The sequence below is a fragment of the Panthera uncia genome, chromosome A2 (genome assembly GCF_023721935.1).
Source record: "Panthera uncia isolate 11264 chromosome A2, Puncia_PCG_1.0, whole genome shotgun sequence".
NCBI lineage: Eukaryota > Metazoa > Chordata > Mammalia > Carnivora > Felidae > Panthera > Panthera uncia.
Genome location: NC_064816.1, coordinates 52065981 through 52077852, shown reverse-complemented (window position 1 = coordinate 52077852; position 11872 = coordinate 52065981). Strand labels below are relative to the sequence as shown.

At 45.5% G+C, this 11872-nt stretch overlaps 2 protein-coding genes and 1 non-coding gene across 3 annotated transcripts in view; 2 read left to right on the top strand and 1 right to left on the bottom strand.

Annotated features, from left to right (window-relative positions):
• Positions 1 to 1065: 1065 nt before the first annotated feature.
• On the top strand, positions 1066 to 5847 carry RPL32 (ribosomal protein L32). The gene is made up of 4 exons (XM_049641025.1): positions 1066 to 1150; positions 2636 to 2736; positions 3325 to 3506; positions 5657 to 5847. Exons 2-4 carry the CDS (start codon positions 2641 to 2643, stop codon positions 5784 to 5786), a joined length of 408 nt encoding a protein of 135 aa, XP_049496982.1. The 5' UTR covers positions 1066 to 1150; positions 2636 to 2640; the 3' UTR covers positions 5787 to 5847.
• Positions 2431 to 2570, top strand: LOC125931154 (small nucleolar RNA SNORA7). Its single transcript, XR_007460405.1, has one exon. It is a non-coding gene; the product is annotated as a small nucleolar RNA SNORA7 (small nucleolar RNA).
• Positions 5848 to 6591: 744 nt separating the features above from the next.
• The window catches only part of CAND2 (cullin associated and neddylation dissociated 2 (putative)), a 33352-nt gene continuing 28071 nt past the window's right edge, over positions 6592 to 11872 (bottom strand). The window contains exons 14-15 of the mRNA XM_049641018.1: positions 11068 to 11175; positions 6592 to 8718 (exon numbers count right to left, since the gene is read on the bottom strand). Of these exons, the coding sequence (XP_049496975.1) occupies positions 8491 to 8718; positions 11068 to 11175 (336 nt within the window). The 3' untranslated portion in view covers positions 6592 to 8490. The remainder of the gene's footprint in view (positions 8719 to 11067; positions 11176 to 11872) is intronic.

The following is an 11872-nucleotide window of genomic DNA, read 5'->3' as shown; positions in this document are numbered from 1 at the left end:
GCCTTCTGCTTGATTAACCCACCTGACCCCATCAAGACCTTCTCCCTTCACAACACACATAATGTGGGCTGCTGTTAGCACAGTGCTTTCATTCTCTGCATCCCATCTGACTTCCCAGAGCCGGCTGGCAAAGCAGGATTCATGAGGTGTGGTGTAGTCACAGGCACAATAGGGTTCCAGTCTCAACCTTATCACTTGTGAGCTGTGTGACCTTAGACAAGACATTTCACATTTCGCTCCTCTGGGTCTCTTCAAACTCCTACCCTTCACAGTCAAAATCTCAGGAAGGAGTTGTCAACACTCTTCCCTTCTCACTTCTCATCCTGTCAACAACACAATCCAGTGTAGCTTCTGTCCCCATCTGGCCCCTGGAACTACTATCAAGATCAGCGATGACATCTGTATTGTGTTCAAATTGTGGAATCAATGCACAATTTTTTCGTCCTGAAATTTGATTTTTTTTTTTTTACAATAATCTTAAATACAAAATCTAAGCAAAACAAAACCATCAACAACTATTTAAAACTAGGCAGGTTAGCTGAATGATCAGAAGTGTGGATTTTGGAGTCAAATCCCCAAAAGTCGCTTTCAACATAGGCAAAATGGGGAAAAAATAGAACTACCTTGCAGAATTGTGGGAAGGATCGTGAAACCCATGGAATGATAGCTGTTACGGTTTCGTTCCTATCTTACTCTATAAATTCACGTGAGGGAAATACTAGGAAGACTCTGTTTTGTTCCCTCCTGGCCACCAAGAGGCGCACTTAATAGCAGAAGAAACGCGGGCGGAAATAATCTAAAAACTGGATTGTTCTCCGGAAGAACGGCTTCAATTTCTGGCGGAAGTGGATGCCCCCACCAGGTCTTAAAAGCTCAGAAAGAATTCCAAATATCCTACGTAGTCCTACGGCAGGTATGAAAAATCCCCAGCAGTACTTCTAGATATTAATATATATTAAAACACATGTATTCCTCGACTTTTTTACAGTATTTCTCTGAAATGTCTTTCTTTCCTTTGAAGGACCAAGCGCAGTAAGTGCTCTTTTTTTCCCTGACAGGACCCAGAAGTTAAGTCCCATCAGCCTTCGCGCGCGACCTTCCACTCTCTTCCTCGGAGCTGCCTGCGGAGGTGGCAGCCGTCTGTAACTCGGTGAGTTTTAATCGTTGGCCATCCGCATCTCTGCGGTCTTCATCTGGTATTGTCGCTTCGTGGTGAGGAGGCCTGCCCTTCCGAGCACTCGTCTTGGTGGGCTTTGTCCTTGTCGGTTGGCTGGAGCACGTACAGGAACAGAACGAAGCGGCCCAGCAGATGATGGAGGTTTGCTTTCCAGGGCCACTTGGCCGCCCTACGGAGGCCGCCTGGTGTCTCTCAGAGTTGCCGACAGTTTGTTTGAGGCCTGGCAGTGAAGGTCGCCCTTTCGGGTCTAGGCAGCGCGGGCTTGTAGGGACTGTGGAGCCACCAGAAGTTTCCAGTCCGAGGGCAGGAGTATTCCAGTTTTGGTCAGCGTTGTGTTTCCGCGTGTATTTTGTTCACGCCGACCGACGCTCCCTCCTCTGCGGTTTTGGTCTTGGGGTTGCTGCTGCGGCCAGACCGCCAAAACAAAACGATCGATTGCTGCTAGTCGATCGGTTCAGTTAACGAAGGATCTCTGAGAATATAAAACTGCATCCTTGTCTGCGAGGAAATAATGTTTCGGGCGGAGGTGCGTTCGTTTATCGAACACAGAGTTCACGGAGTACCGTGTGCTGAACAAAGGAATCGAAGCAGCGAAGAGAACAAAAAGGGTGCTGCAGTAGGGAAAAAAAACTAGGGTAATCGGGAAGGCCGGTCCTCGGATGATCTTCAGATAGAACAGGAAGTTCCAAGGCCTAGAAGCATCTTATAAGTACATTATGGTTTTATAGGTCTGTTGTGAGAGAATTGTAGAGCAGCAGCACTCTAGGGGAAATAATAGGTTTCTCTGCTTCCAGTCACTGCAAGGATTCAACGTGCAGTATCCTTTCCATTTTACAGGTGAGAAAACAACTAAGGCTCAGGTTCTTGTGGATTGTCCAAGTTCTGCCTAACGAAAAGGAAATTGGACTGTCTGGGGTTTGGGGCGCCAGGTGTGGGATTTGCTCCCCTGTGCAAGCTGAGAACTTTTGGGGGTCCATTTGTTTTAATTTTTTTTTTTAACGTTTTGATTTATTTTTGAGACTGAGCATGAGCAGGGGAGGGGCAGAGAGGGAGGGAGACACAGAATCTGAAGCAGGCTCCAGGCTCCGAGCTGTCAGCACAAGAGCCCGATGTGTGGCTCGGACTCGCGGAGTGTGAGATCATGACCTGAGCTGAAGTCGGATGCTCCACCGACTGAGCCGTCCGGGGGCCCCCATTTGTTTTAGATTAGCTGTTAGAGCGTGCTTTTTTCTTCAGTGTATGAAGTGACTGCTGACCTCCCAGGATCGCATCTGGAGAGTGGTTCGTATTCTGCCAGCTTCGGAAACGGGAGGGAAAGCAAGCCTGGCAGAGGTACCCATTCCATTCCCAGTTTGCTCAGTAGCTGGAGATTGGAAGACACTCTGCAACAATGTTCAAGGCCTGAGCCGGAAAGCTTCCTTCTAGGACTCTGTCACCATCTCTGCTTCTTTCTTGAAGGCATCATGGCTGCCCTCAGACCTCTGGTGAAGCCCAAGATCGTTAAAAAGAGGACCAAGAAGTTCATCCGGCACCAGTCAGACCGATATGTCAAAATTAAGGTATATATGGTCCTGGGATGGAAGTGTTTGTTGGGGTGGAGAAAGGAGCCCCTAAATGGGCTGTTGGATTTATGGTATCACCTGGTCAGAAGATCACATTTGGCAGATGAACCAGTCCAGTTAGTGGAAGAGCTCTCTAGAAACTTAGGTCTGAGTACGCCTTATTGGCACTCAGTCACTTGATTATAGTATGAATTGGACGTTTGGCTGTTTTGACGTGTCTAGAGGCTTGTATCATTTTAGGTGGCCTTAAGAGGTTATGAGAAGTAGATTATCCGTATTTTATGATGAGAAAACTTGTATCTTGAGTGCAGTGCTAGAACCCATGCTCTTCACTCTTTACTGTATACACAATCCCCTCACATTCTATCAGTCTGTAGTTTGTTTTTCCTTTATTTAGGCGTGTGGATGTGAGTCTATATTCCTGGTGCTCAAAGGCAGGAGCCCCTATTTTTCTCCACCAAATAAAGGTGAACTGTAACCCAATGACAGCTGTTGGGGCATGTTTCCTTTTCATTGGGTCCCCCTTTTTTCCTCTAAAAGGAAGAGGTGTTGGCAAAGGCACTAACCCTCCTGTGTTTATTTCAGCGCAACTGGCGGAAACCCAGAGGCATTGACAATAGGGTGCGCAGAAGATTCAAGGGCCAGATTTTGATGCCCAACATTGGTTACGGGAGCAACAAGAAAACAAAGCACATGCTGCCCAGTGGCTTCCGGAAGTTCCTAGTCCACAATGTCAAGGAGCTTGAGGTGCTGCTGATGTGCAACAAGTGAGTTGGGCCCCACTTCTGGGTTCAGGTGTCAGAAGTCTGCATCTGTGAGTAATTTTGGTAGGGTCTTGATAGAATGCATTTGGAGGAGTTGTATGTTCTCTAGGGAGCTTAAAGAATGCTTGTTGGGGGCTTAGAAAGGTTTCCTTTGCTGGAGCAGGGTGAGGGGACTTCCCCCGGTAAGTATAGAGACCTGAGACCTGGAAAGACAGGACTTTGCCTGACAGTAAAAACGCTGGAGGATCCTTTTGGCAGTTCTTTGCAGAATGGTGGCTTTATTTATGTGGAGGTATGGGGGATATAGTGTAGCCTCTTCCAAAATCTCCAGGAATAGACGAGTTGCTGTCTGATTAAGAGCTCTGTGATCTGAGGTAGAGAAAAGGAGGAAGGCTTTGCAATCAGGATGGCTCACAAAGTTGTAGAGATGCTAGAGTGACCGAGGATTCACAGCATTCCTTTCAAGGGTTTTGAGAAAGTTAGACACTTTATGAGCTCTGTGAGAGACTTGGTTTGCTTAGGCCAAAAGGGGGACAGTGGGATGAGAAAACATTTAACGTGGGAAGTTATTTAGATGCTTTGAATTTGGATTGGAGGGAATGGTGTTCTTATATTCCTATTAAAGATACTTGGGCAGCAAACATGAGTTGCAGATGCTGCTGGATGCCAAAGAGGTACTTTTTTTAAATAGCTTGACAGTTTGTGTAAAGAGCTATAGAAATTTTTGGAATTTGTGACCTTTACACCACAAGTTGCATTTCTGGATATTTGTCCTTAAATAAACTGAAAAGCAGAAAATCTTTGTAAGGCTGATCATTGCAGCAGTAACTGAAGGATTGAAAGTGTAATTTGTGAATGGTGGGAGTACAAGCACCGGGTGGAATGTTATATATACACTCAAAATGGTGATCATATGGGGAAAATGCCTAGGCAGAGGGGAAGGTATTTAAGATGATTCATATGTTAAATATATATATGGACGAGGACCTGAGGAGTTATCGAGGGGGGAAGAAAAGATTTAAGTGTTAAGAACAAAGATGGAAACATTTCAGAATATAGCTACTTTGAGCTTGAGTGAACCTCCTTTATAGAAAATGAAAAAATTCTTTTAGTTTGCTTGTCTGTTAAGCTATTTTGCTGGAGTTCTTAAAGAGAACTCAGTATGCCCCATTGCCTTAGTCACTTCTTACAGTCTTCCTTTGCTGAAATTTCTCCTAGAGTCTTTTTTTTTTTTTTCAGGATTTTCATTTTTTTTTTCTAATGTTTATTTTTGAGAGCATGAGCAGGAGAGGGACAGAGAGAGGGAGACACAGAACCCAAAGTAGGCTCCAGCTGACTGGGGTTCAAACTCACAAACAATGAGATTATAACCTGAGCCAAAATCAATAGACGCTTAACTGATTGAGCCACCTAGCTGCTCAAGATTTCATTTTTAAGCAATCTCTACACCAACATGGGGCTCAAACTCTCCTCTCCAAGATCAAGAGTCAGATGACCCACCTAATAAGCCAGCTAGGTGCCCCTACAGTATCTTTTCTTAATTAGCTGTTGATGGCGTCATAAAATGCTTCGGGCCAGTTTGTTACCAAACCAGGGTATGGTGCAGCTGTGAGTAATGAGTAAGTTGGAACAGTATCTGTTAAGCGGGTTAAAGTATAGCTATTTGCTGGGCAACTTTAGGCAATGTTACTTCTCAATTTGAATTTTGTCAGCAGCAAACAAGTAAATTAATGTCTGAGCCAGGAAGCTCCTGGTTTAATCAGACTGTTGGATTCTGCTCTTGGTTACTTTGCAGAGAGTTTTAAAACTTCATGGGACTAGAAGGATAGAGGAGGACCTTTGAACTTGGAGTCTGGGTCTGAGCCATGATAGCCCTGTCTGTTTCTATATATCTGACTTGGGAATTCATTTCCACCTTTAAGGGCCATGGTTTGTCTGTAAGATGGAGGCAATACATGGATCATAAGGCTGCTGTAAGGATTAAGTGAGAGGGAACAATGAGAGTGCTTTTGTCACTGCCTGGGAATACTTTAAGAGCCTTACTGCTGGTACCATACATTTTAAGAGAGTTGGGATTCAGGGCTGTGCAGGTCTTGTTCATCAGCCATTTACCAGCGCCTCCTTACTCTACTCACTAACCAATTCTCTTCCAGATCTTACTGTGCAGAGATTGCTCACAATGTCTCCTCCAAGAACCGTAAAGCCATTGTGGAAAGAGCAGCCCAGCTGGCCATCAGAGTCACGAATCCCAATGCCAGACTGCGCAGCGAAGAAAATGAATAGACAGTTTATGTGCACATCATATTTGTGTTAATAAAACCATAAAACTACCATCTGGCATTTCCCTCTTTGGTTTTACTCTTCAATTTCCTACTCAGACAAGTTGTCACAGATGTTTTTTTACTGCTGGTTAATACTCTGGAATTTTCCATTTGGAAGAGGTTTATAAAGGATATTTTATTCTTCATAGGGCACAGGCCTCTGGTGCCCAGATCAGCCTTGTCCACTCCATTTGGGGGTAGGGGAGACTTGGCCTTCAGACCAAGGTGGGTTCCTCCCTTAACCGGAGGACCTTGTAGCTCAGAGCAAGTAGTCATTCTTAGGTTTGCTATGTAAAGTTGGATGACATTTACTCTATGTGGTTCTCGTGATTGAGAAACTGCATGAAAGAATCCAGGTGAATCCCTTACTCCCTTACTTATTTGGTGCTGAAATAGCATCCTGTGGCTTCTGTCCTAAACCATGACAGGATGACAAAAATCCCTCTACTATATGATCAGCCTTGGGTGTCTGAAGATAATTTGCAGTCTCCCTTTTATAACCTTCCCCCTAGCTGGCTGCTTCAGGTAATTGAACAATTTCTGAAGATGTGGGATCCTTAACATGATATAGCCTCTTGATTGGTATTCAGGATTTAATAATCAAGCTTCCTTTTCAACTACAGCCCACACTCTAGGCAACAATAGCTAGAATTTAGCCCTGTTAATTACAGGTATGCCTCTGGAGGCCCAGGCTTGGTTTGGTTCCAGACCACTGTGATAAAGCAAGTCACACGTCCGACGCATTTTCTGGTTACCCAGTTCATATAAAAGTTATGTTTATACCATACTCAAATTTATTATGTGCAATAGTTTACCTAAATAATGTGCATACCTTAATTTAAAAATAACTTTATTGCAAAAATAACTGCCTGAGCTTTCTATGAGTGGTAATCTTTTTGCTGGTGGAGGGTCTTACCTCCATGCTGATGGCTGTTGACTAATGAGGGTGGTGGTTGCTGAAGACTGGGTGGCTGTGGCAAGTTACTAAAATTAAGACCATGAAGTTTGCTGCATTGATGGAGTCAAGAATGCTCCTTCTCTGTAGCATGTAATATGAGCACTTTACCCAGAGAGCTTTCAAAATTGGAGTCCATCCCCTCAAACCCTGCCACTGCTTTATCAACTAAGCTGATGTAATATTCTTCAGTTCTTTGTCATTTCAACAGTCTAACAGCACCTTCACCAGGAGCAGATTCCATCTCAACTCCACCGTTAAAAGTTTTCTCATGAGATTATAGCAATTCCATCACCTCTTCAGGCACTAATAGTAACATCAAAAATCACAGATCATAACAAATACAATAATGAAAACGTGAACTGAGGAAAATATGACACATGAGATGAGCAAATGGTGTTGACAGACGTGGCTGGACGCAGGATTCCCACAAATTTTCAGTTTGTAAATGCAGTATCTACAAAGCATGATAAAGTCAGGCATGCCTGTGTAAAGTTAGGGTACCACTTTACTAAGAACTGGTAGCAAGTGGCAGTATGTAGTCCTGGGATATGGCATGTAGACTCCAGAACAAGACAACTGCATACAGGGTGTTTTTCCCTACCAACCTGGTCAACTGAGCAGAAAGAACTACCCTGGTTATAATTTTCTTGGCAGGCTAGCCATGAGCGGTTTTAAGTCCCTTAGAAAAAGGTCTTACAGGTGGGCTGCCTCCAGTTCAAAACCTAGTCTGAAACATTTGAGTAAATGTTGGTCATTTTCATGATTTCTTTAAACTGACTTGGGGAAACATACGGATGGTGACATGCCTAGTAGAGGAACTGTGCAGAGAAAAAGTAACAAGGATCTCTTATTAACCTGGGACAGTACAGAAAATTCTTTTAATCTGTCGCTTAATATTTGTGTCTTCAATACTAAAAACTAGGAACATGTTCAAAGTCTTCCTCCGAAGGACACAAACCAACTGGTTACACCTATAGGAGGGGTGGCGTGAAGAGGTGGTCTTGCTTCCTTTGTGCTTTCTGGTTTCCCATTTGACTACATAAGCGTTTTGAAATTAGAAAAAAAAAAAACAGATCTAATTCTCTATCCCAACCACCTCCCCTGCAAAAATACCAATTTCTGAATCATCACTACCAATTGGAAAAGGAAGCATTTTGAATTCTAAAATGCAAGAAGCTCAGAGAAGTAGCTTTAGTTTTTCAGATGCCCAGCCGAAGCATGAATTTTTGGCCTATCAGATCAAGTGAAGTGAAAAGTGGGAGAGGTGTGAGTGACACTGGTGGGAAAGAAGGCCAGCCGGCTGCCTCCTAACCTTTCACAGCTGTGAGCACAAGAGTATTTCTAAACACTACTTAGTCCTCTGTAAGGCAGGGACTCCCCAGTTTGAAGGTGTAGACTGCCCAGTGTGAAGTCACATATCCACTATTTGTGCCGAAGGGCTTGGAAAAACGTCCATGCCCTGTTGCTTTGAATGACTGTCCTGAGTTACAGGGTCCAACTGTTGGCAGCCTTGCAGCTCCTGCTGGGGGCCTCGAGTTGGGGTCCCTGGAGAAGGCACTGTAAGCCCCGACCAGGAGCAGGACGGCCCCCCAGTGAGATGAAGAAAGGGCAAAAGCAGAGGCCTTTGGCCAGCATGGGGACAGTGAGGCCTCAGGCTTGGGTAGGCCCCCTTCTCTTGGTAAGGGCCCACCTGGGGACTGGGGAAGCACTAGCTGAGCTCCATAGAGTCTGTGCTGGGGGCTGAAGCAGAATCCTTCTGGATGCTCTCAAAGAGGGCAGCAAGTTCGGGGTTGGATCGGATTTGGGAAGAGAAGTCAGCCATGATGGGGCTTTTCCCTACTTCCGGGATGGTCAGCAGGGCGGCCACAGCCCTCATGGCGGAGCGTTTCAGCTCATCTTGCTTCTCAAACTCCTGCTTCACGGAACCAGCTTTGACCTAAAGTGGGAAAAAAACGAGCCATCCTTTACTGAGCCTGACCTGGCCTGGCATCACAGCCTCCCTCACTAGTCTCTGGATTCCTCTCAACCACCTGTAGTAAGCTTTCCCAGTTTAAATCACAGCATAACCCCCTACTTCAGTCTCCTGTCCTGAGATTTCTCCTGCACTTTTACACTGGTAGGTTTCTCCAGAGGGTGATTCTTTGTCATTCAAATCAACTTCAAAGTCACCTAGGGGGCCTCGGACCAGCCAATCTAAACTGTCCACCTTTCTTTTCATTAATAAGTAATTTGATGGGGGCACCTGGGTGGCTCACTCTGTTAAGCCTCCGACTTCATTCAGCCCACGTCATGATCTCCGGTTCGTGAGTTCAAGCCCCGCATCAGGCTCTGTGCTGACAGCTCAGAGCCTGGAGCCTGTGTCTCCCTCTCTCTACCCCTCCCTCACTCACACTCTCTCTCTCTCAAAAATAAATAAACATTAAAAAAAATTAAAAAATTAAAAAATAAATAATTCAGTGGTGACAATTGCTATAAAGTGTTAATTGTCTCCTGCCCCTGATAGGAGATTCAGCCTATGTTTATTCACTGTGCTTAAAAACAGACTCTTGGTATCATATGACTTGGTGGTACCATCTGACTTAATTGAATGAATGGATCACTATGACAGTCATCTAGCTGGCCTGGCTTCTTCCCCCCAACTCAGGTGCCTGGCCCTGCAATCTCTTCGGCACAGCAAATACCCAAAACTGCCTTGTCTGCCTTGTTTTTCATCCCCCACCCTCTTCCACTTATTTAGAGGATCTCAGAATTCCCCCCACTGCTTATGGAATAAAGTCCAAATTCCTCTCCATGCCCCTGACTTCACCCAAAGACTCTTTCCCTTGAAGAGTCCGGTGTAATGGTTAAGAGCTTGGCATTGGGGTTGAACAATCAGGTTCAAATAGCTCTGCCCTGTAAGAGCTGTGACTTCAGGTGGTCATTCTAAGCTGTACTTCCCTTTCTATATGTAACAGCCTCCTTTCCATAGAGTTGCTTTTAAGGATTAAATGACTTAACACAGTGGGGCACCTGGGTGGCTCAGTCGGTTGGGCAGCTGACTTTGGCTCAGGTCATGATCTCATGGTCTGTGGGTTCAGGACCCGCGCTGGGCTCTGGGCTGACAGCTCACAGCCTGGAGCCTGCTTGGGATTTTGTGTCTCCCTCTGTCTCTGCCCCTCCCCAACTTGCGCTCTGTCTCTCTGTCTCTCAAAAATAAACATTAAAAAAAATAAATTAAAAAAAAAATAAAAAGCTTTTGGTTTCCAGAGCTTTGTAGGTTTCAGTGGATGAGGGATCGTGGACTTGGATGCAGCAAGTTTTCATCATAGTGCCCCACACACAGTGCCCTCTGGGCAGCCAGAATGAGTGGCCTCTGTGTGGGCCTCAGATCAAAGCTCCTCTTGCCATCTTAGCCGAGTGGAAGGGTGTCCTGATGCTGCAACACCATTTGCAGCCTTTCCCTGTGAACTGGGATTTTTCTCCATGCTGTATAGCTCCAAGAAAACTAGAAATGATTTGGCCTTTGAATCTGTCAAGACTGCAATGGCCCTGCAGAACCACTGTTTTCTATGACTTCATACCATGCATAGGTTTACAAACTGAAGCTTAAAAGGTAGGTTTCTATTAAGAAATTACCAATTTTATCTGTTTTAGCCACAAAAGATTTCATTTTTTTGGAAAAGGTTTTGCTCTTTTGCAACTTGAAAATCACTGTTCTATAGATCTCTCTCCTCTTTAAGCTCCAATCTGAAATACTCTGCCCTCGTTTGGTTAATTCCTACCCTTTCAAAACCCAGATTAGTTCTTTCAGTCAACAGATAATTACTGGGCACCAGGCTCTGTTCCCAGTGCTGCAGTTTTCCCCCAGGCCTTCCACTCCAGATCCCTCCCCTGACCCTTGAGGCACTCCAGCCTAGCAGCAACTCTGCCCTGGATCAATCACCCGATCAATGGTTTCTATCTTTCCAAGAGAATAACTCAGTGTTCCAATTAGGATGTGGGAGTAGGGAATGCACCATGTTCAATGTGGTATCCCTAGTACCTTGCTACAAGGGCCGGCACCCAGGAAATGTTTGATGAACGAAAGAAAGGTGGGTGTGAATCCCAGCTCTGCAATTTACTAGCTGGGTAGCCCAAATCAATAACTGCACCTCTCTGAGTCTCTGTTCCTCTGTGTATACAGTGGTGACAATAAGAAGTACTTTATAGGGTGACAACAACAGTTAAATGAAGCACTTCATATACAACCCATAAATGGTAACTGAATAATCTGTAGGTGTGCCCAGGGCTAGGCAGGAGGGCTTACCTTGGCGGTGCAGGTGGCCCTGAGTGGCTCAATGAGCCGGTCCACCCTCTGCAGAACAGGTGCGGGACACAGGGTAGCCAGTCGGGCCAGCATGATGAAGGTCAGCATCTGCCCCAGAGGAAGGAGACAACGTTCACAGTGAAATGGCCAAAAGGAGCAGAGCCCAGGGAAGATCAGAGGATCTGGTACCAATACCTGGAGCTCAGGTCCAAACTCTAGCACTAATTCCTGCCAGGGCCCTGCAACAGTCTCTCCCACTCTGGGCCTCAGTTTTCTTATCTATAAAATGTGAATGGCAGTGGGCGCCTGGGTGGCTCAGTTGGTTGAGCGTCTGACTTAGGCTCAGGTCATGATCTTGTGGTACATTAGTTCGAGCCCCACGTGCTGACAGCCCAGAGCCTGGAGCCTGCTTTGGATTCTGTGTCTCCTTCTCTCTCTGCCCTTCTCCTGCTCATGCTCTGTATCTCTCACTCAAAAATAAATAAACATTAAAAAAATGTGAATGGCAATACCCACTACGCCAGCTACACTTGGCTGAGGAGGATCAGATAAGAAGAAGCACCAGGGAGGGGGCTACTCTCAAGCTCAGATGCTTACAGAGCCAGGCAGACACTGTCCATGAGTGAAGAGGGCCAGATGGCAACTGGGAAGGAGTTAGGAGTCCACACTCCAGACAGCAGCTGTCAGCTCCAGCCCGTTGTGGCCATGGGAATGTGGCCCAGGGCTCATGCACTGTTTTCAAAAGAAACTGATTTTCATGTAAAATCTCTCAACTTTTAAATACTGGCACCCAGTTAAAAAAACA